Source organism: Megalopta genalis, chromosome 7 (genome assembly GCF_051020955.1).
Source record: "Megalopta genalis isolate 19385.01 chromosome 7, iyMegGena1_principal, whole genome shotgun sequence".
Classification (NCBI taxonomy): Eukaryota; Metazoa; Arthropoda; class Insecta; order Hymenoptera; family Halictidae; genus Megalopta; species Megalopta genalis.
In genome coordinates, this window is record NC_135019.1 from 17,203,397 (window position 1) to 17,225,305 (window position 21,909).

At 37.9% G+C, this 21,909-nt stretch overlaps 6 protein-coding genes and 1 long non-coding RNA gene across 12 annotated transcripts; 2 read left to right on the forward strand and 5 right to left on the reverse strand.

Moving 5' to 3' along the window:
* Positions 1 to 41: 41 nt before the first annotated feature.
* Nacalpha (nascent polypeptide associated complex protein alpha subunit) lies at positions 42 to 2,411 on the reverse strand. Of its 2 annotated transcripts, none has more exons than XM_033473066.2 (6): positions 2,263 to 2,411; positions 1,219 to 1,483; positions 1,024 to 1,143; positions 742 to 837; positions 509 to 667; positions 42 to 298 (listed from the first exon to the last, which is right to left on the reverse strand). In XM_033473066.2, exons 2-6 carry the CDS (start codon positions 1,471 to 1,473, stop codon positions 284 to 286), a joined length of 645 nt encoding a protein of 214 aa, XP_033328957.1. In that variant the 5' UTR covers positions 1,474 to 1,483; positions 2,263 to 2,411; the 3' UTR covers positions 42 to 283. The 2 variants fall into 2 exon arrangements, with proteins under 2 accessions (XP_033328957.1, XP_076380065.1); XM_076523950.1 differs by lacking the exon at positions 2,263 to 2,411 and adding an exon at positions 1,571 to 1,594.
* A 198-nt stretch (positions 2,412 to 2,609) lies between these two features.
* On the reverse strand, positions 2,610 to 8,011 carry Lnpk (zinc-ribbon metal-binding protein lunapark). 4 transcript variants are annotated; one of them, XM_076523947.1, is made up of 10 exons: positions 7,778 to 8,011; positions 6,827 to 7,253; positions 5,997 to 6,038; positions 5,719 to 5,906; positions 5,444 to 5,630; positions 4,973 to 5,219; positions 4,658 to 4,819; positions 4,377 to 4,565; positions 4,112 to 4,300; positions 2,610 to 4,053 (listed from the first exon to the last, which is right to left on the reverse strand). In XM_076523947.1, the coding sequence occupies exons 2-10, from the start codon at positions 6,851 to 6,853 to the stop codon at positions 3,998 to 4,000; spliced, it is 1,287 nt and encodes a 428-aa protein (XP_076380062.1). In that variant the 5' UTR covers positions 6,854 to 7,253; positions 7,778 to 8,011; the 3' UTR covers positions 2,610 to 3,997. The 4 variants fall into 4 exon arrangements, with proteins under 4 accessions (XP_076380062.1, XP_076380061.1, XP_033328955.2 ...); XM_076523946.1 differs by having other exon boundaries at positions 6,827 to 7,281; XM_033473064.2 differs by lacking the exon at positions 7,778 to 8,011 and having other exon boundaries at positions 6,827 to 7,766.
* Positions 8,012 to 8,301: 290 nt separating this feature from the next.
* On the reverse strand, positions 8,302 to 10,656 carry LOC117221817 (malate dehydrogenase, mitochondrial). Its single transcript, XM_033473065.2, has 3 exons — positions 10,010 to 10,656; positions 9,516 to 9,902; positions 8,302 to 9,016 (listed from the first exon to the last, which is right to left on the reverse strand). The coding sequence occupies exons 1-3, from the start codon at positions 10,400 to 10,402 to the stop codon at positions 8,642 to 8,644; spliced, it is 1,155 nt and encodes a 384-aa protein (XP_033328956.2). The 5' UTR covers positions 10,403 to 10,656; the 3' UTR covers positions 8,302 to 8,641.
* A 34-nt stretch (positions 10,657 to 10,690) lies between these two features.
* Positions 10,691 to 13,563, reverse strand: LOC117221811 (condensin complex subunit 2). 2 transcript variants are annotated; one of them, XM_033473057.2, is made up of 3 exons: positions 13,401 to 13,563; positions 13,191 to 13,314; positions 10,691 to 12,958 (listed from the first exon to the last, which is right to left on the reverse strand). In XM_033473057.2, the coding sequence occupies exon 3, from the start codon at positions 12,826 to 12,828 to the stop codon at positions 10,852 to 10,854; it is 1,977 nt and encodes a 658-aa protein (XP_033328948.2). In that variant the 5' UTR covers positions 12,829 to 12,958; positions 13,191 to 13,314; positions 13,401 to 13,563; the 3' UTR covers positions 10,691 to 10,851. The 2 variants fall into 2 exon arrangements, with proteins under 2 accessions (XP_033328948.2, XP_033328949.2); XM_033473058.2 differs by having other exon boundaries at positions 13,390 to 13,563.
* A 515-nt stretch (positions 13,564 to 14,078) lies between these two features.
* On the forward strand, positions 14,079 to 18,206 carry Naa35 (N-alpha-acetyltransferase 35). Its single transcript, XM_033473055.2, has 10 exons — positions 14,079 to 14,235; positions 14,420 to 14,481; positions 14,756 to 15,291; positions 15,363 to 15,555; positions 15,617 to 15,798; positions 15,867 to 16,199; positions 16,277 to 16,669; positions 16,750 to 16,923; positions 16,988 to 17,104; positions 17,193 to 18,206. The coding sequence occupies exons 1-10, from the start codon at positions 14,177 to 14,179 to the stop codon at positions 17,346 to 17,348; spliced, it is 2,205 nt and encodes a 734-aa protein (XP_033328946.1). The 5' UTR covers positions 14,079 to 14,176; the 3' UTR covers positions 17,349 to 18,206.
* Positions 15,282 to 18,351, reverse strand: LOC117221819 (uncharacterized). The gene is made up of 2 exons (XR_004490575.2): positions 18,243 to 18,351; positions 15,282 to 18,143 (listed from the first exon to the last, which is right to left on the reverse strand). It is a non-coding gene; the product is annotated as an uncharacterized LOC117221819 (long non-coding RNA).
* A 51-nt stretch (positions 18,352 to 18,402) lies between these two features.
* LOC117221812 (IQ motif and ubiquitin-like domain-containing protein) lies at positions 18,403 to 21,814 on the forward strand. The gene is made up of 7 exons (XM_076523952.1): positions 18,403 to 18,644; positions 18,893 to 19,120; positions 19,195 to 19,742; positions 19,825 to 20,025; positions 20,396 to 20,789; positions 20,899 to 20,922; positions 21,571 to 21,814. Exons 1-7 carry the CDS (start codon positions 18,421 to 18,423, stop codon positions 21,704 to 21,706), a joined length of 1,755 nt encoding a protein of 584 aa, XP_076380067.1. The 5' UTR covers positions 18,403 to 18,420; the 3' UTR covers positions 21,707 to 21,814.
* Positions 21,815 to 21,909: the final 95 nt, after the last annotated feature.

The window sequence follows — 21,909 nt, forward strand, 5'->3', positions numbered from 1 at the left end:
TTTGATTGAAAAGAACAGAGAGAGAGAGAGAGAGAACTAGATAGTGTCCTTAGTATATTTATTTTTTTCATATGAATTATGTATATACATGTGGATTTTTTTTTAGACAAGTGACACGGGTCTCCGTGCAAACTCCAGTCTCGTAGTGTTCGAGCTTATCCTTTCAATGTAATGAGACAAAAAAAAGGATGTTTTTCCTGATGGCGCAGGTGATAAAATAAGATGACTTTGCAATGCGGACTACGATACACGTAGCAGCGCATTCTACTGCTAAGCAGTTTCATCACATTGTCAATTCCTGAAACACGTACAAATTACCGAATTAAAACTCTGAAAAATACAGAGATAAATCTTTGCCGTATAAATGCTTGATCAGATATCTAGAATTTACAGCAATGTTTCACTTCAGACGAATAGAATATGAAATCACATACTGGGTGGGAATTCGATCGTTATTCGTATATTATATGAAAAAACAGTAGAATATAAGTGATCTCGCAATACTTACCATAATAGCATTAACAATGTCGTTATTATTATTTTTGAGAGCTTTAATAGCTTTCCCTCGTGATACATTGGCTTGACAAATAACCAAATCGATGTCTTTTTCTTCGACTCCTGTCTCATCTATCTCTTCCTCCGACTCTTCTTGTATAGGTGCAACAACCTGTAGAAAACAAATGTTGAGAGAAATGATCACGGTACATTAAGAAAATTGTTATAAAAAATCAATTGTCTTACGGTAGTACTGCCGCCAGCCTCAGTTGCTGGAATAACAGGAGGTTCCTTGAATTTCTCAGCAGCTGCTACTTGAGCTTGTTGACTCAAATCTTCGATCTGAAGGAAAATTTCGTGCATTTAATACAGATAATAGAGAAATAATACAAATACGTAAAAATCAGTAAATTTCAGTCTGCCAAGGAATATCTCCAAAAAATTTTTCAGCTAATATGCGAAACAATAAAAGATCATCATTTATAATAAGTCCCAAAATTAAAGTTTAAACAAATGTTCCAGCATTACCTTGGCTTCTCCAAATACGATGTATGTATCTGAGGCAGGATTCTTTAGCACGTCTGGTTTATTGATTACAAACAAAATATTCTTTGATTTACGAATAGTTACTCTGTTAACTCCTTGCACCTATAAGAAAGGAGGAAAGTAATGAACATTTTTTTTCCATCAAATACAACAAAAGTGCTAGGTATTTAGACGTACAGGTTTCAATCCTAATTTGCTCATCAGCTTTCTGGCCTTTTTCTCTCCACGACTCTGTTTGGCTTTAGAAACCATGTCGAGGGGGAGACCGGTAACGGTTGTCCCTGGGAAACCAACGGTACCTCCTGCACGCGCATCGTCTAATTCCGGGACAGTATCATCCGAATCTGAATCTGTTCCAGAACCTGCTGCAGCTGCTTCGACCTTAGTAGGTTCGGAGCTCATAGCTTTGTCAAGTTCAGTTAGTTCTGGCATGTTTATTTATCTGCAGCGAACAATTAGTAAACATTAGGCATGGACAATATACAAAAGCTGTTCAATAAATAGTGATTGAATTGTAAAATATAATCACTCTAAATTATTAACAATTTATGCGGATCTATTCTATATTCTTCATCGACGATTCATTTTTATTCCTGCAACATCTTACGATCTATAAGGGTCGTTTATGAAACCCATAATCATTCTATGAGATCCGATTGCACGTGTTTCATACCGAACTAACAAAATTCACCCTGCCTAACTTGGCAGTGAATGCTTTAAAATTATCCGTGAAGATAGAAGATAACACATACGGGTGGAAAAACAACGAAATTTAATGATAAAATGAAAATTATTCGTAGGCGCAACGAAAATGTAAGAAAATAGTAAACATTTATCGAACAATGATTGTCACAGACAAATGGACGTTGTTATGGCGCCCAGCATAGCTTGACAAAAGATACTTGTACCGATTAGACCGACAGTTTTCTTTGTTTCTCATAACTAACTATTGTGAGATGTTCGAACATATTTCTATAAACACAGCGAAATCGCCACGGGCTTCTAAGGGCACATACAACGATTTAATACGGTGTTATCATGCACGGCGAATTTCGCGAAGAAAGATCGTCGAGGCACAAACATCTCGCACGCTAATCGTTGACAATAAGTCGTATCACACAGTATGATTCGCGTAGAAAGTTGCTTTGATTACTTGTCTCTCGATATTCGCGCTCTTTTACTATCATCAAAGAATGATGCCGAAAAAATCATTAGATTTACCTCGAACGAGTGTCCGTCGACGACCGAGCACTATTTTTACTATGTAAACTGAGACCGATTCACGCGTGTGCTCAAACAGGCACAGTTTAGCACTTTTATGAACGCAATGCGTTGTCCAAACGATTTATTAAATCAGCATCCACAATCAACCGCGCGAAATTACGAGGAAATGCGGCATAACTTTATGAAATCGACCTCCGTTTGAAAACAATGGCGGTTAAATTTTTATATAAGCATTTCTCTTAAAAAAAAGCGGCGCTTAAGATTTCATTTTTCAATTTTAGAAACAACAGAACTTGATTTCGGTCGTGACCGATGTTGCATTATATTGAAGACGAACACCAATGTTATGTAAATTTATTAAAAAGTATATTTCCTTCAACAGTTATTCAAACATCTTTGATCACCATGTAAATAAAAACTTCTTAATCACATACTTTTTTGTTACATCAAATACTATGCTTTAAGCTAAGGTTTGAAACGAAAGCAGTCAGTAATAACTAAAAATAAGGTAGAATAGTGAAATCTCTTTAAAAAGTGAACTTCTTGATTGTTACCGAACGTTAACATTTCTCTGGCACGTAAATAAAGTTGTATTCGTTTTTCATCAAATATTATAGGGACACAAAACCGTGTTATTATCACAATAATACTTATGCTACGAGGAATTCGACAAAAAAGACTGTTCTATCTGAAATTAAGATTAGTCTTTTAGACACAGATATAAAAAGCTATATCTTCTATTACAATGTATATAATATTAAAAATGTAACTAATCTACAAAAATAATATTCGAGTACTACTTTCGTATTTCGGGGATAGTTATTCAAATGAAAATCTAAACATACAATATAAACGACAGAACTGATATAACATTAAAAATTATAAAAATACAAAGGAAAATCAATTTTATTGGGACTTTCTAAATGAAGAGAAAGAAAACAATTTCATCTACTATAAATACTAATGTCCACTAGTCACAAGATAAACAGTCTTGCAATGATTTGGTTATTGACCATAATTTCCAACGTAGGCATTTTGATAATGCTTCAGATAATTAAAGACCTTTACAAGAATAAATAATCTTCTAAAATTTGTCAATACATCGAACGTCTCACCTGGATCTCTAATTATCTCCTTTGCTCTTAATAATATGGAAACATATTTACAATGCAATTAGACCAGCATCAAAATGCAAATATGCTTTCAGGCATATTGTATTACAAATTTGAAGTGACCTTGAACATTACAGAATAAAAAGATAAATTTAATTACATAGAAAATCTTTTCGATCTATTTAAATTATGTCTTACAGATTCTCCCATATGATTAAAAGCGAAGGAGATATTTAAGACTTTTCGGTTCTGGCGGTTCTGTCCTCAATATCATGAAGCTCCTTAATTTCAACAGCAGAAGTAAACGCCTTTTGAAGGAGTGTTACAAGACATTGTTTCAACAATATCTCCTAAGTACGTGATCATTTTGCTTCAATTCGTAGCTCCGCAAAATCGCAACAAGAGTTAAACATGAACAATTTGGAATGAATTTCGACTTTTGAGTCAGAGAACATTCAACATACTGTGCGTTGCTGGAAAAATTCTCCAGCGTAGTCTCTTTTGCTCATCTTCTTTCCAGCAACACATAGTAGATAGTGCATATACTATCTCTTCTTCCAAAGCTACATCAGCAATTTAGTATTTACAGTTTCGCTGTATGTATGTGCTTATATACATATTCAATACGAAACGGATTCGTCGATGTCCATTTTTTCCGTACTGTCTTCCAGTTCATCTGCAATTATATCTTTTTTATAACAAAAACTAAATTAAAAAGATAAACTACAACTGACCGCATTTGTTTTTACGGTCCTCAGCAGTATGTTCGGTTGTTGCAGATTCCACTGGTCCTCTGACTACTTCGATATCTTCAGATTCTACTGTACCTCTGACTACCTCGATATCTTCAGATTCCGCTGGTTCTTTGATTACCTCAATATCTGCGGATTCCTCCGGTCCTTCAACTACCTCGATATCGGAATCTAAAAATTATATTCCATTTTTTACAACATGAATTTACAATACAGTAATCTATGGTCTATGAAAAAGTATTAAAACCTGTATCCGATGGACTGGATAGTTCAGTTTGTATTGGTTTCTCGCTTATATTGGTCGATAATGTATGTTCGGATGCATTGGATGTACTGTCTTGCGTTGATATAGTACTAGCATCGAGCTCCAGTCTCGGTGCTGCAGATTTCTGCTTCCTCGGAGGATTCCAAGTATTGCAGTAACAACACTTGAATCCTACAATAATTGAAGAAGTATATTTAAAACATTTAATATCACAGCTGTACTTACATATTTAAGTCTTCTTGTAGTTTATAACAGATGTTTACCAAAATATTCGAATTCTTCTTTTAAAGACATCCCATTATGCGAATAGCACTGCCGACATACTAATGCATAACGATTCGCTGGACCATCACCTACTATATAGTCAACCAACCGTTCTAGATAACTTCTTTCGCGTGGTAATATCGGCCGTGGCAGTGGCGATCCTATCATGTAAAAATTTTCATAAGCTTTTATCATAAATTGCCTTAAATTAATAATATATTTATATGAAAAATTACTGTTTTAGACATTTATAAAATCTTTTATCGTTTTTCTAACATTTTAAAGCCTAATATATTTAGTTTCAAAATACTAACGATAACCCATAACTGGAATAACTGGTCTAGCACTGCCCTGGAAACCAATTGGTGTAGCCTGAATGGGAGCTATGCCAACTGGGACAAGGCCAGTGTTACCGGGTGTAACCCTTGGGACGTTTAATAATTGTTTTTGAGATGTCAGTACTCTCTTCCTCAGTTCTCCGGTATTAGGAGGGGATGCCATATTTTGTGGTGACAAAGAACGATGTGGTGTTTCTGTGGGTGGTGCTATTCTATAAGATGACTAAAATAAAGTTTCCTTTAATCTCCATTTTTTGGCATTCGTTGTATTCAAAATATTGTTTCTCTACTGTTCTCATAAAGAAAGTAAAAAACCTAAAATACAAACCTGTGGAGACAACTGAAATATAAAGAAAAAAAATTTAATTAACCGAAATTTAAATAAAAAGGAAATAACCTTAACTTTAAAAAATCAAATTATTGTATTATATATACTGTTTTACTCACAGGCGTCATTTTTAATTGATCTGGGGCAAATTTCAACAGAATCTCTTTAGCCTTTTTGTAGGTCTCAGTCTCTGTAACTTCATCAAGGATTTTCTTTTTTTCTAACTGTATTGTACTTAATTTCTCCTGATTTTCAGAGATTTTACGTTTATAATACCATGTGACCATCTTTTTTGTGAGCAATATTCTATAATGGCCAAACATTTAATTAATATATTTAATTAGTAATTTTAGACGAAGTCAGCATTTTAGATACACAAAAATCAAATACTTACAGAATAGGAAAAATTAATAATGGAATCATATAAAATATTTGATCATACAATGATGCAGGAAAGAAACAGAAATAAAAAATTAATGCAGATATTATATAAAGAATCACACTATACAAAATGAGAGTGCCAACAATTCTTTTATGCCTTTGTTCTGTAGTGTGTCCATATCTTTCAATCTCTTCAATTTGCTATTACAAAAAAGAATAATTAAATTATTAGCAGACTTCATGCCAAAAGCATTAAAAAAACAAAAAAAGAAAGGAACAAGAATTCCTTACCGAGTCCAGACTTTCTAAAATTTCAATAGTGGTTTTCTTTTTCTGAAATATACAAAAGGTTTGTTTTGTTATAGCAACTGAATCAAATGAATTTATCATTATGATTCCAGGGATGTTTACGAAATAATAATTAATGCGTAAGCTCGTAACTACATGTATAGCATATTAATTCATAGCTTCCATTGGTCACCGACAAACCATTCTATTCTATCGATAATTTTTTGTCTATAAGAAACTATAGGCTAAACCTACGATATCTATGTGAATTCGATAAAGAAAAAATATTTTGCCAAATAACTCACTATAAGCGTAATATTCAGTGTAACGTTCCAAGTTATTTTTAGCTCAACACAAAAAATTCAGACAGGATGAATGGAGTGTCATTGAATGGTAATATTGTATCATATGGTAATATTTTTGCATAAATTACTATTCAATTCTGATATATCATCAAGTACATGACCTGGAATCTTATTAAACCGAATTGAATGGCAAGCTATGACGTTATAATGACTTGCGCGCACAATATACATTTAAACAGCTCCAAATATGCTACGTCTCATTAAGCTCCGTTTAAATTCTTCTTAATCTTCGCGCCTAACCTCGAAATACCTGTCACTCGTAAATCTGTATCTTTACGACGACTTGATCCTGAGTTCCAGGAAACAGAAAATATCGAGTATTTATCATTCCCGATGCTTGACGATAAACCGTTTCTGCGGAGCGATTTCTAAATGCACAGTAAAAACGCGTGATATGGTAGAACGTTAACCTTAAAACAATCTCGAATCGTCGATATTACTTCCCTAAATATTGACACACAGACTTACGCGAAATCTTGACAATATGATTCCCATGGTGGCGACAATTCAACAGGACCCCCGACGAGGCGATAAAGATTGTTCCGACGAACGTTAGCGAAACGGTTGATACCTCGAGGTTGTCAAAGTCAAAACAAGAGATTCGTTACGAATTTTAAAATAACTTAGCCGGGCGGTATCTGGTGGTAACTGCTAACAGTCGCGCGACCCAAATTCGAATTCCTTTGCGTTTTGTCCCGATATTTATAGACCCAATACTCTATAAACAATTCCCGAACGACAGTGCCACAAAATCCGCTATCACGCCGCGAACAGTAAGTGTTTTCAATCGACGCGCGGAACGTCCGTGCAACGCGAACACATACGTATCGGCGAAGCAACAGATGTCGGAGACCTCTTTATTTCTCGCTTGTCACTTTTACTCGTTGACTCGTTGCTAACCGATCAACGACAGAACTGGACATCTGTAGTCGTAAGACAGAACGATGCATATATTTGTCAAAAATGTTCAGAATCAATAAATTTGTACGGAAATAATTTCTCCTTTTTAATCCTCGTGCGATCTTTGGTAGAAATTGCATGAAAGCTCCCTCCTGGATCTCTCCCAGTTTCATCTAAAAAGTTCTAATAAAAATGTTTCGATCTCGAGTTTTTATTGGAACATAAACTCATGTATTTATTGATACTTTTTTAAGTTATGGTCTATTTTTCAAAAAAATATAGTCATTACAGCTGTCCAACCTACCTCAAGCATATAACGTTTACAGGCGTAGGCTGGACATTTATTATGACCGTTAACGTATCTCGAGCTTCGCGACACCAATTAAAATGACGTGAAAAAAGGCTGAGTAAATTGAGATAAGACATGTAGATTCTATTACTTCTGGCAACTGGAATAGATTAATGTTTGAAACATGCAATTTCTGTCGTTTTGCCTTACAACCACAGTTATTGTCTCACCGAAGCGCAACTAAGCCTCGAGCGGATCGCGCGCACCGACTGTCTCACTTCGCGAGAATTAATCGCAATCGCATACGCCGCTCGGTTTCAAACTGCGAACCGAACCGAGTCACGAACAGTCACGAACCACTCTCTTCCTCGTATCAGGTAACGTTCTGTTCGCTTCCCGTATCGATAAGGAGGAAATGTAGACATCGAAATCGCAGAGACTTTGCGGAGTCTCGCGATACCGATAGTCTTCTCCAAGGTGCTGTACGAGTAACATTTTTAGTGGGAATACTATAAATAGGAGTGACGCGTTACGCCCGTTTACTTACAGAAATCGATACATCGGCACTACTATTTTTAATAAATATAAATAATCCCCCTCTTCTCGATGCTTCCATAACAACTCCATTATTTTGATTTAGTCACTTCGTGCTTGACAATTTTTCACTCTCTTTACGCAACAATGTGCAAACTAACGCAACAAGAATAATCATATTTCAAGCATATTACCCGAATAACGGTCAAGCCTGGCTCACCTAATTACATCCGACTGCATAGAAAAAGTAACAATGCATATGTTCTTTTTTCCGTTTCTTTGCTTTTTTTTTGAGACGTCATGGTCGCATACATTAGGGCGACACGTACATATTGATCGTTTTCAGCAAGATTTATGCAGACATAACGAATACTCGTAAATCATCAATGTCGTTAACAGTTTAGGAAGAAACAATGATGCCAATGTTATCGTCAACAGCAAATTTAGTTGTTATGACACTCCGAATGTTTTGCGTGTCTTGCTTTTGCACAAAAAGGCTTGCGTTCATTAACGAATTTAACGCCGCCGTTGTGCAATCGTCTTTGCAAGAGGGAACAATGCTACGTGCTTTTTTGCTTCACGTAGCTGTAGCTGAAAACAGTTTTTATCGCCGTGTGAACGAACTCATTGATTATGGGTACCGCTTGCTCGACCAGTACTACTTCCGCCGGCGACATTTTCGGCAGTCCGAAATTCGTTTGCACTCCGCCCGGGCCTAATTGTAATTCGGTGGTGAAAAACCGACAAATCGGTAACACGTTCGATCGAACGTAACCGGAGGTGTAGACATTCGGTGATCCACTGAGTCCACCGGCGAGTGCAAGGATAAACTTGGCAGCGGCTGCAGCGACTGATAAAATCGGTCCCCTGCCATCGATGCTTGCTATTTCCTTATCCGCTCCACGCAGCGACTGTAGTAACATTTCTTGTTGCACCTGTTTACATCGTGTTCTTTTTACTTAGCTGTCGACAAAAATGTAATTAGAAAGTTAACTGGTTCTACATTCTACGGGATGTTAAACGATTGCGGGACGCATGAATATTCATAGAAAATCAAAGTATGGTGATACTTAAAGAATCGCTCGTCTACTTGATTTCATTCTATTTCTATAATTGAGATTCTGCAGTTTAGTGAAGACTGAAAATGACAGTCTAGGCCATACTGCAGATTATTCTATGACTCACTGTTCTGGTCTTGTGTAGAACAGTGCTGCCTAGGACAATCTCCGCTCGTATTTGTTCTAAAGCGATTTTTTAAACATTTTTGTGTTACTGCGTTTCTAATGGATATCAAACTTATCGGTTGATCAATCGATCCGCAAGATAGTTTGTCTCAAGTGTTATCTCAAGATATGAAACATTTTGATAATCTTGTTTTAGCAATTCATCGATCATTAGTGATCGTCCCACGTTCTAATGAGTGTATCTTCGTACATGATTGAATCGATTGATGGGGCTGCTTCGTGACAGAAGAGGAACAATGGTGTATGGATCTGCACCAGCTACCATAGGAATCGATAGGAATGCCGGATCCAGATCGAGGAGACTCGCGGTTGTGGCTTCCATTCGCATGCGCAGGAAAGACGTAGAACCGATGATCCTGTCCGGATCCCACCATCCACAGAGCTTGTAGATCTCGGAGATCATGGGCAGTGTCGCCGTTACCGGTTGAACGAAAACGGCGACCAATGCGTCCGAGCTCACCGTTACCATTTGTTCTGCCATCTCGTACACGTACGATGCCGCAGATTCGAATTGAATCTTCGGGTTCAGATCCACCCCCTTTGGCTCCGATTCATCCATTAGAGCGATTATGTTTGCCTGCAAGTAAAAGTATTTTAGATCGAATGCATAACATATGAAATATACAAAAATTAATTTTTTTGGTAGTCTAACAAAACGTAAGAAGGAAACAGTAATGGACATACTTGTTTCAGGGCGTTCTTTATACGTTTCTTTGTGTAGTGCTTAATTCGGGTGGACGTGTCGATATGACTTGTGTCTAAAACTGCACCAGCCATTGTGTTCGTCGTGTCCACCAGGTTCAGACGTTTTATTAGTCGGGATTGTTTTAAAAGGGCAGCCGTGTAAAGCGGTGCCTCACCACCCCCAATTATGCAGACTTGCACGTCGCCCTTCTGATCCGGGAGGAAACAGTCGTAGCCATTGAACGCATCTGTCGGATTAGATCGAGTCTTCTCTATGGATTTCTTTATGTCCTTGCTGCTCTCTGAACTCTTGCCCTTTCCATCGTTGGTCGGCATTTTCGAAATGTTGCGTCTCCAACCACCTCTTCTGATGGATCGTAGAAAAACAATCATGATTGACCATTTGTTTTGCAGAATGAGTCATTGATGTTCTTCCTTATTACTTTCGGAATTTATAAAACACGACAAATACTGATTTAACCTAATATTATGCTAACTAATAAAAATAACTGGTGAACAAATGAATAGCTTTATATAAACGAGACCTCCAACATATTTGTGTGTATAAAAATCTGTTCTCCTAACTTATTTCACAATTTGCTCTTCTTTAATATCTGCAAAAATAATTGTGGAATTAAAAGAAACGTAAAAAACGAGTGGTATAAATAATCAAACAGCATGTAAGTATATCAAATATATTTTTACTACATCTTAACAATTTTATATTTTCTCATCATACGTGTATATATATATATATATATATATCATATATGTATATATGTATATAATTTACAGTTACGTGTATTTAACAATTTTTTAAAGTAATCGAACTTTAAATACATTCAGTCTGCTGCGACGATGATGTCAGACATATCTGGAAGAGACTGTAATCTCAATGTTTTTTCATTTGCTAAATGGAGTAAAGATACAAAAGAAATGGGGAAGCTTAACGATTCTGCGTTACTCTGTGACAACATATTCGGTAATTTTTTATAAATCTCGCTGAAGTGTTTGTCTTCGTTTATCTTATTCTCAGTTTCTTGATCTACCTCCTTTTGAATATCTGTGGTTTCCGTGTTATTAGACGCGATCATGCATTGCCAGATAGATTTCTTTAATTTCCGCATATCAATTTTCTTAGCGCGAACGCTATACGCGATAGCCACTTTATTTGTTAATTTGGGAACTGCGACTAGATTGTTTCCAGTAAACTTCTCATGAATATCAGACTCGTGACCTTCATTATTGGCCTCATCTGCTTTGTAATCCGTGATAGAAACATTGGGACAGTAATTTGATGTGTCATTTTCATTATTATAGTTATATATGTCGATGCCGTCAGACACGTGAGTAACATCTAAGTCATCCTTGTTCTTCAAACTTAGATCTATTAGCTCATGAAGGTACAATTTGTTTACGTTTGCAATGTCGTAATGAAGATCTCGAGGCAGTGTAACTCTCGATTCGATCCAAACATCTTCGGCACGTTTGATCCGTGTTCTTCCAGAGATGGCCAATGAAAACTTTGCTGCTACAGCTTTCTTAGCATCGTTGTCGAAACGTAATTCTAGTTCTTTCTTTTTTCTACCGTGTCCTTGGGGACATGTTTCTATAATGTTACTTCCCCCTAAAGCTTTGCTGGTATTTCTTACCTTCCAATGTGTTGGACCAGCCCAGTGAATGTTTTTATTTTTCTGTAGAATGGAATACTCTGAAGAGCTTGCCAACCCAATCTTCGTTATCGCTTTATAGAAATCTGTAAGCACTTCTACTGGTTTCTGGATGTGCCTTTCGATATTTTCTTCACTATCTTCCTCCAAATCAGCATTGTAGAGATTTATACTCGATTGAATTACTTCCTCTTCAGATGGAACACTGGCATCCAAGTCAAATTGAAATCTGTTTTCAGCTTCTTTTTCTTTTTGAGTTTCTTTATATTCTGTTTCATTCTCATTGATCCAATTGAGAAATTCGAAGTCAGCTAATGGTGGACATATATGCGATTCACAAATATCTAGTCGTGGAGTGCTTATTTTTCCATCCTTAACTTTTCCTTTACTCTCCACAGTATCGACGATAACGTCATTATACAAGTGTAGATGATATCTGGAATTTGCATGGTTTGGCAGCATTACTTGGTTTAACATAGCTGCACTTTGCGTGTCATCATCTCCCACCAACCACAATGTCGGTTTCAATATTTCTACGCTACCTTTTAAGTTTTCAAGAGTGCTAAAAATTTGATACTTGCATCTTCTCTTTTTTTTCTTCCCTCCTTTTCTTATGTTATCATTTTGATGCTCTTGCACAGTTGAATTATCTGCCTGGGTGTCATTTGTTACAGGTTCATCTACTTGTTTATCTAAACCACCTGCAAGTTTCATTATTTCTGTATGTACACTATCTACACGATACCCATAGATTTTAGTGCTGACATCTAATGATACAGTGGCTACTTGCAAATTGGACATGTTTTCATCTTGTTTTTTGATCATATATGTCATGAAATCAATTATTTCAAGACTAAATGCATTTTTTACATTAATCTTGTTTTCTGTACCAAGCTTTATGCATTCTGTAATACGATTGGACATTTCAGGTCTTGGTATTTTTGCCAGAAAACCAAGACCTAGAGATTGTCTTTTATCATTTGTTTTTTCACAACGCCTGTCCAAACGTTCAAGTTCATCATCATTTTCTGGTAGAATAGGGATTGACACATTTGGTGAGAGAATAGACTTTCGTAAAGACATTAATGAGGAATTCATTAGTGAATTACTGTTTGGTAACGCAACTTTCTCATTTGTGCTGGATATCATTTTGTAATTATAATTAGATTCATGCAGAGTAAATAATTCCACATATGCCTCAATAAATTATATATATCTTTAATCACTGAATTAGCATTTAAGTTTTTTATTTACTCAGCTGCTTTCATATTCTCCAGATCTGTAATGTTACAAAACAAATTAAAAATGTCAAAGCACCGAGTAATCATTTATAAAAGCGACAGTACTATGGACGAAGTTCACAACAATTTTTCAGTTATCTTATAATTTATATTATATCTTATACTTTTATAATAAATTGTACTTGGTTTATTAAAGTTTGAGAAAAGTATACAATCCTCTCCTTTGGAAGACAGGCTGTCACTATTAAGCATACTAAAAGAAACGATTACCGTTTAACGCAATGAAGTTGCTCATGATCTTTTCCAGCTCGGATCTTATCAATTGTAATAATGCATAATACTGTTCTAATACGTTCTGCATTTGTTGAAGCGTTTTTAGTTCATTTGAGAGATCCTAAAAGTAACGGACGTACATTACAGATGTCAAAACATCGGTAGCAATTTTATCACATTGTAATTAAAAACATACTTATCGCTTACTTTATTTTCCATTTATTACAGTACTCATTAAAATGATTCTAAATTGAAATAATTTGAAAAAATAAACTATATATTCATCAACTTTTGATCCTATCGAAAACAACTTCTGTGAGTGTGAGTACATACGTTCAAGTTTGAATTTCACACACGTGTTCCTAAAACTGTTTGATTCTGTCACCTCACGAACAATCTTTCTTAACTGCGTGTGTTAAATTATTTAAAGACAATGGTAATGGAATATAGCGAAATATAAGTGTGTGAACAATCAGCATACAAGTACCAAAATATTTAAAAACTTTACGACAGATTAAAGGAAAATGAAAAGGTGTTTTGAATCAACAAATACAAATAACATCTATGAATTTTCCTATCCTTTTCCTCCAGCCAATAGGAAAATTGAATATCCTCAGCACTGCGGTGATCTATTGGTACTCTCGTTTTATTGGAGCTTGATGCTCATTGGTTATACAGTTAATGCGTGCGCAGTAGAAGAATTGGCCGCGAAGATTTGAACCAAGAGAGAGAGGTCCGAGATCTACTGTTCCAAATGGTTCATGACTTCGATGCGTTCTAACAAGATGAAAGCAGCAAAACTGCTTAAACTTTTAATTCGGATTCTATTTAAATTTAAATTTTTTTGCAATATTTCGATAGCTGACTCGAATAAAACAATTTCTTCTTTGCTAGTTCAAAAAATTGAGACCACCCGCCAGTAGACAATATATGGTTTCGTGTTGTTGGCAGTACTGCAAAATGTGACAGGTCAGTCTGCAGGAATGGCGACTATGATGGAAGAACAGAATTCGGTTGACATGGGCAAAGATAAAGAATCACAGTGAGTTGTATTCAATTAAATGTATTTAAAAGACACTGGATCTATATATTATGCGCACCTATGAAAAAGTATCGTGAAAAAAATACCACGATCTTAATTAGATCTCTGGAAAATAACCTAACGTACGACACACTGCACAATCTTTAGCAATATTTTTTAATTTTTACGTTCGTTTACATTCCAGATTCGATGAAGTCAGTTGCAATTGGGTGGACATCACCCAAGAGTTTTTCGAGGCCATCACAGGTACTTGTGTTTAAAAATCTGGTTTTCTCGCATGTGAACGTTCGCTCGAATCTTTTTATCTTTTTTGTTGTCCACTTCTTGCTGTACTCTGAAAATCGAAACAATGAATTTAATTCGTCCAACTAGTTTTGTACAAACGTAAACATTGGATTGATTATACTGAGATTCTTATAAAGTTTATTTAAAAGTATTGCTGATAAAAATTATTGTATCATAATGAATATTGTTGTTATTTAATGTTGATATTTAATGCATTAATAATGTGTTTGTTTAGAGCTGGAGTTAGGGGAACTTTTGCGTGATAAATTGTTTGGATTATTTGAAGCAATGTCTGCAATTGAAATGATGGATCCAAAGATGGATGCTGGCATGCAATGCAACAGGGGCAGCAACAAACCATGTACTTTTTCACAGGCTGTTGACTCTGGTGCATTAAAATTGGACAATCTGACACCATCCGAAGTTATAGGAATAATTGATTCAACCTATGCGTGTATAGTGTCGTGGCTTGAAGGTCATAGTCTGGCACAAACTGTTTTCACTAACTTGTACCTTCACCAGCCCAGTCAAATAGTAGATAAACCTCTGAAGACTTTTTGTTATGCTGTGTACAAAATAATTGAGATAATTAAAGATTGCATAAATAAAGCATTAGTGTTCGAAGAAGAAGACTTTCAAAGTGTTACTTACGGCTACAGATTGCAACAAGACATTGCAGAACAAAAAACTTTATCTATGTTACGTGAAGTAGAAGAAGAACTGCATAGGAAAAGTAGAATAAAGCCAGTTGACGCAGAATCTGAGAAAGAAGTAGGTATATTAATTTCTCTCATGATATATTTAATTAAAACGAAGTCCTAAATATTATTATTATTATTCAGTACAATGATGGACTGGCCTTGTATGCAAGAATTAGATTTACCAAATTGTTCTATCAAATCTTGTCGTTAATGGGAAAGAAAGAGCAACTGCAACAGAATTTAAACGACTGTCATAGATTATTAAACAAGTGTTCATACATGATTCAAGTTATGATTAAGACAGTAGATCGTGGAGAGAAGGCTGACGATATTTGTAGGTATCTCATAAGCATTCTGCTGCTTCTCTTAGAGAATAATTTTATTCTTATTTCTAGCCAACTATCCAAATATCATGGGATTTAATCCCATGGTGAATCACAGATTATTACCACCAACATTCCCGCGATACACTAAAATAAAACCGAGAATAGAGGCGCTAAAATATCTGGACGAATTAATAATTAGGATTAGAACGGTCACCATGATTACCAATCAGACCGGTCTTCATGCAGCTTTGGTAAGAAACGGTTTGCGAATTGATAGAGACTTTTAGTATAAATACCAAATACACTGATTTCTTTTTAGGACTATTTTTTAGAATTCTCAAGACATAGTCCGTGTATATTATCTAGATCCATGCTACAGATAGTGTATTTACCCACAACGAATCGAGTATTCGGTGTGCACAATTTTGCCGATGTTCTGAAAGAGGCGGCGCGGAACTTTATCGCGCCGCCGGTCTTAATGCCAAAGAGCACGTTGCTTCAGAATCATCAAGCTAAGGAATACGTTGATAGTTTTATGTCCCACTGCGTCAGCCTGTTCGGCATGCTGTTGCAGCTCACCGGTCACAACAGAGCAAGGCAAAGAGATAAATTGGCGCATCTGCTGGAGGACTTCGCTGCATTGCAGGATGAAGTGAGTCGTTTTAGAATCTAAATCAATTAATACGACTCCCCAAGGATTCTATTATTTGAAATTTGCAATTTCGACAGGCGGAAAGAGTAGATGGGTTCTTACATACGTTGTCTTTAAAAAGTCTTACACCCAGGTCGCATCTAGCTTGTTTTGCAACATGGATTTTGTATCATACGCTGCGAGTAATGGTCATGTACTTGTTAAGCGGGTTCGAACTGGAATTATATTCGGTACACGAATACCATTACATATACTGGTACCTTTATGAATTTCTTTATGGATGGCTTGTGTCAGCCATCACGAGAGCCGATACATTTTTAATGGAGCAGGATGTGCATAACGACGCGCATAAAGGCAGAGGTGCCAAGAAGAGCGCTAAAAATAAAAAAAAGAAATCAACGCCAAGACCGTACGACATAGAAATATTGATATATCAGGCTATGCAAAATATATGCGGTGGATATTATAAAGTAAATTTCGATTCCGCAATTTTTCAGTTCAAAGAAATCGGCAATCTAGTCTACCACTACACGATCTCTTCGCGTTACAGGCTTTAGTCGGGTTTCGCATGGATGGAAGAATACCTCTTCCTGAAGTACAGTTCGATTCGGAACGCGTTCGGTACGAGCACAGGTTATTACCATTTTCTTCGCTACTAACACCGCCGCCAGTTCATTACCAGGAATTCCTAGATATGACTAATGCACAGATGCATAAAAGAAACGTGAGTACGACGAGGAGTTGACCGCGCGTAGTACATATATTTTTAACGATGTTTATGATTTTAGGAAAAGGTTACCAGCGAGATGCTGTACTTAGCTGGGTGTAGACACTTTCATCAAGCAAGGAACATGCTGGAACGAGCCTTATTTCTTTACCCCCAGAATGCATGTGCTGTAAATGAGGTATCGCGAATGCAAACATTCAATTATATGCCGTTCCTGTTATTTTACATTGTTAAAATATCTCATCCTCGTCTTATATGTTTTACAGATTAACGACTTATTAAAAATATCGAAAACTAATTTCGTGGTCTTAAAGTTACTCGCCGGCGGACATCAAAAGGACTCGAAGGAACCGCCAGTATTCGACTTCTCCTGTCACCAACACTTCCCGCTGATCAAGCTCACGAAACTGAACTCTTTGTAATGGCCCCCCGTTTCCACCTGCAAACTGGACATATTATTTATTTTAGCTTTAACCGTGGAAAAAAATATTTTTGTGTTGCTGACATTTCGATGCCTTTTCTTCCCCGTTTAAACCACGAGATTTTACAGCCACCCCCGTCGCTCTTTGACTCCTGCCCACCCCTTGCTCCGCTGCACTCCACTAATTTGTCTCCGTCATTAACCAGTCTTCTCCCTTCATTGTACAGATATGTATTATTTGTCGTATATATTTTGTGGATAAATTTCTATATTAAACGAGAAACGATATTTGTATATAGTTTATCACAGATTGTATATGTTTTAAGTGAGTTCACATGTGGATTACTGAAGAATGAATGTGTCGCTCGTCTGAGGATAAAAGGGTTCGTGATGTTCACAGGTCGCCGCGAGATGTAAATACAACTTGTAGAATGTATAGCTACGAAACGTTGTATAGTAAACAAATTATGCTACGCCGACGAAAACTGTTCACAGTTTCCCCCATTGTTAGAGACACTCACGCGCAACATCCTGAATGTATTACAAGCTTCCACGCAACACACCGATCCGGATGGTAGAACTTTTTTTTACCATTGAGTGATCTCGCAATTCCATTGATCTCATGACCTGGTTTGTTTGTACGAGTACCACCATTCTGATTTAGTCAGGAGACATCACGGTTTATACATTGTTAAATTCTGTACGACGCAGAACGAAGAGAAGAAAGATTGTAACCAGCCCACGTGACGTTGAATCCGAGCGCAGGATTACTGATAAACGCGATCAACAATGATACCTGTAAATCACAAAATTCGTGTGAGAAAGTGATGTATGTCTAATAAAAGTAATAGTCTGACAATGAGATGAAAACCGGTTTCTTTACACTGCTACACACCCTGAAGATCGTGCTGTATTCGTCGAGAAATAAACGAACGTACACCGGCTCTTCAAACGTCACGAATTCTACAAACTTTAGTCTACAATTTACAACTGTCTCCGATTTTAACACGCTCGATGTATTTTATTTAAAATATTTTGGATTATTTATTATTCGACAGGGGATAATCGAAACAATGGTTTGCAAACGAGTAGTGGTGGTGGAAGACCGGCGGATAGAGAAGCCTTACTTGGGAGGATGGCGGCACAAGGCTACCAAGTTGGAATACTTGAACGCCGAGTCGCAGACCGGACCTCGGAAAATGCCGTTCAAGGACACTTGCAGCAAGATGACGCAATACATCACGGTGACGGACGTGGAGACGCAAACGCCGTGCCATCACCCGACGCAAATGTGGCGGTGCTGTATTCTTGATCGAAATGAAAAATGCTCGATGCCCCGAGTGCTCGAGAGATTCGCTTCATTTTCCCGCGTACTTTTTCCCCCTCATCGGTCGAAATTAAACGCCGCGAGTGCTTCGCCGCTAGATGAAATTAAACGCGGGATGAAAAGTCCGCGTCGTCCTCTCATCCGTCGTCGCCTCTCGCCCGTAACACATTTTAATATTCGTCTTCGCTTCTAATTATTCGGCCTCTTTCGTTATCCAGACCGGACTGCTTCGTATCGAGCGAGACAGACGAGTACGTCACGTCGAAGCCCTACGAAACGTACGAGGAGATGATGGCGCGATTGGATCACGACGGAAAGGCCCGAATTATCCAGAGGAACTGGCGGATTTACTTGCTGATGAAATACATCAAAGAGTATGCGAGACGGTACAGAGAGCTGCTGGAGAACTGTAGATTGTACGACGAAGAAAGGGACACGGCGTACAAGTACGTGCGTAATTTGTGTCGATCCGCGACGCAAGTTAGTTCTCGAGATATTTTGTTGAAATTTTGGAATTTAGAAACAGACATCGACGAGAGATCCTTCGGAGGACCAACCCGAGGACTCGTCTGGATTTCGACATGCTGTACGATTTGGTGGAGCAGTGGCGACGCGATCGCATCGATTGCGCGAAGAAACGTTTCTTCAAGGCAGCGAGATGCGCGGACGGTTACTTGACGGTCGACAAGACGGTGGAGATGTTGAACGCGATCGATCAGAAAAGGGTGTCCGTAAGAGCGGACTACAGGGCCCGGAAGCGAGTCAAGTTTCTGACGGTCAACTGCGAGTCCGTTCGTTGGATCGGCTACAAAGGAAAGCAGACGGAAATGGTCACCGCGAGGAACCAGAGAGCACGCGAGCTAAAAGCGATCTACGATTCTCTGACCAACTACTTGGTCACTTGCGGAAAGCGAACGGAGATCCTGACGATGCTAAGAAAATCGCTGGAGCTGCACAACTGTGTCTCTGCTTTCAATTTGTTTCGGCTGGTGGAACAAGAGTTAGACTATCTGGCGAGAGGAATGGCGACCGAGATGGCCTTGGACTATCACAGAGAACGGATAGTCCGTAAGACTCTGTTTCCAATATAAGCGTGAACTTTTGTCGACTCCGTCGGCTTGGCTAATTTTCTCTTTGTTTAAAACCGCAGTCGCTTATCTGCACTTTATACGAGCTTCGCATTCGTGCTGCTGCGTGAACGACGACGAAGATTTCTGCAAGGACGTGGACGACGAAAAGCTGCGGGAACCCATAGAGCCGAAGACGAGACTGTGCAAGAGCTGTTGCAAGCTTCATCCCTGTCGCAAGTTCACGGTCCACGGGAGGATGACGAAGCTTTCCACTTGCATCGGTACTACTCGCCGAACATTCGAGATACCGTTTGCTGTGAATGCTACAAGTTCTTTTTTTTTCTATTACGCTACTGGACCCCTGACTGGGTTATTAGCATGCAAATAACGCGTAAATAATTGTATAGAATTACGTGACAATAAGATATAGACGAAGAATGTTACAAGTCGATGGTGTTCAGGATCTTACACAACGAACGATATTTTACGGCTTCCAATCAATGATTCCTTTCGCATGCTGCACGAACGGTTTCTCAAAGTTAAATTTTCCAATTCGGCGCACAATGGGCCTCGAAATGTTCATCCGCAGATATGGTTCGAGGTCCATTTCGCCCGGCGATTCATTCGAGACTAATGTCTGATCATTTGCAGGGTGCACCTGGTTGCGTGAGCGCAACATCGCGCACGTGAATTACGAGCCTTATGTGTTCCTTCTGAACTGCGTTCGTTCCGAAGAGAAGGAGAGAGAATCTCCGTCCGCGATCGCGTTCATGATGCAAAATCACGACATGTACCATCTGGTGAACAACATTTGGCACGGCCGATCGGCGGTCAGCGAGAACCGCGACCTGTTTCTGCTGAAGATGGTCAGGTATAACGTAGGAGAGCCATGGTCGCCGTGGAACTGCATTCTTTTAACCTCGGAAGAGGCGGAGATTCATAACAGGATCGAGGATCTATCGACCGTGTACTCGAGGCTGCTGATCGAGAAGATCGCGATAAACCATCAACAGGGCAGGAATCAATTCAGGTATGCACGAAACCAAGTAAAATTGGCACTGACGGATTACTATAATAATTAGATCGCGGATCTTTACGCGAAATAAAAATTATTTTCGTCGATCGCAACGAACATGGTACAAATAGAAATCTCTTTCTTTCTTCAATAATTTCAGAGAGTTAAAAATAGCATACAGGTGATCGTAAATTCTTTTAATATTAGGTCTACCGGAAAGTTCTGTCCGTTTTTAAATTGAAATATAACACAATTTTCATACATTTAATAATATTTATTGTAGAATATACTTTCCATCGTTGCTTATGACTTCTTGCCAGCGTAATGGCAACTTGTAAATGCCATTTTTAGAAAATGATTTATTTTTAGAGGCGAAGAACTCAACTAGTGCTTGGTTGACATCGGCTTCAGTTTTGAATTTTTTGCCTGTAAAAAGTTTTGCAAAGGGAGAAACAAGTGATAATCGGAGGGTGCTAGGTCTGGGGAGTATGGTGGATGTGACAGAATTTCCCAGCCTAGCTTTGCGATTTTCTGACGAGTCGCTAAAGCAGCATGTGGTCTGGTATTATCATCGGTAGCCATGTTTTCACGATCGCGTCTCACTTAATAATGACATGAGACATCTTTGTTTCAGTTTATTTATGCAATGATAGAGAGAGATAGTCGTATATGTCTCAAATCAACATGTGCATATGGATTGAAACTTGAAGTGACACTATCGGACAGAACTTTCCGGTAGACCTAATATATTAATTGTTTTTTATATAAATTTCTCCCATACAATTTTGCCATGAACGCATCAAATCCGCAGTGTAATAATAATCGATTCAACCCCGGACAGGCACTTGATGAAACACGAGTGCAAGTACCGAGGGACCTTCCACGAGATTGAAGACAAGCCAGAGTACAAGCCGGCGATCAAAGTGAAGGATTATAATTTCATGTGAGAGACGCGACTCTAGCCCGGGAAAATCGGGGCCAAACATTCCTGCAAGTCTTTTTTCCCCGGGCAAAGTATATTTGTTTTACAATAAAGCCGCGCCGCTGAAAGGCAACCCGTTCGCTCTACAATCACGTTCACCGGCGCGATGGCTCTTCCACAAAGCGGCCATATTTTTTTATGGTTTCTGCCTACAATAATTAAAAACAG

Coding starts and splice junctions, on each gene's coding strand:
- Nacalpha (XM_033473066.2), bottom strand. CDS start 1,473: ATGCCAGAACTAACTGAACTTGACAAAGCTATGAGCTCCGAACCTACT. Junction 838..1,023: donor TCGTATTTGGAGAAGCCAAG/GTAATGCTGGAA, acceptor ATTTTCCTTCAG/ATCGAAGATTTGAGTCAACA. Junction 668..741: donor AGGCTGGCGGCAGTACTACC/GTAAGACAATTG, acceptor TGTTTTCTACAG/GTTGTTGCACCTATACAAGA.
- Lnpk (XM_076523947.1), bottom strand. CDS start 6,853: ATGGGAATCATATTGTCAAGATTTCGC. Junction 4,301..4,376: donor ATCCAGTCCATCGGATACAG/GTTTTAATACTT, acceptor TATAATTTTTAG/ATTCCGATATCGAGGTAGTT. Junction 4,054..4,111: donor GGACCGTAAAAACAAATGCG/GTCAGTTGTAGT, acceptor ATATAATTGCAG/ATGAACTGGAAGACAGTACG.
- LOC117221817 (XM_033473065.2), bottom strand. CDS start 10,402: ATGATTGTTTTTCTACGATCCATCAGAAGAGGTGGTTGGAGACGCAAC. Junction 9,903..10,009: donor TAAAGAACGCCCTGAAACAA/GTATGTCCATTA, acceptor TTTTACTTGCAG/GCAAACATAATCGCTCTAAT. Junction 9,017..9,515: donor CCATCAATCGATTCAATCAT/GTACGAAGATAC, acceptor CGATGTAAACAG/GTGCAACAAGAAATGTTACT.
- LOC117221811 (XM_033473057.2), bottom strand. CDS start 12,828: ATGATATCCAGCACAAATGAGAAAGTTGCGTTACCAAACAGTAATTCA.
- Naa35 (XM_033473055.2), top strand. CDS start 14,177: ATGGCGACTATGATGGAAGAACAGAATTCGGTTGACATGGGCAAAGAT. Junction 16,200..16,276: donor TCGCTGCATTGCAGGATGAA/GTGAGTCGTTTT, acceptor CAATTTCGACAG/GCGGAAAGAGTAGATGGGTT. Junction 17,105..17,192: donor ATGCATGTGCTGTAAATGAG/GTATCGCGAATG, acceptor TATGTTTTACAG/ATTAACGACTTATTAAAAAT.
- LOC117221812 (XM_076523952.1), top strand. CDS start 18,421: ATGGTTTGCAAACGAGTAGTGGTGGTGGAAGACCGGCGGATAGAGAAG. Junction 18,645..18,892: donor CACCCGACGCAAATGTGGCG/GTGCTGTATTCT, acceptor TTCGTTATCCAG/ACCGGACTGCTTCGTATCGA. Junction 20,790..20,898: donor TTCAGGTATGCACGAAACCA/AGTAAAATTGGC, acceptor ATAGAAATCTCT/TTCTTTCTTCAATAATTTCA.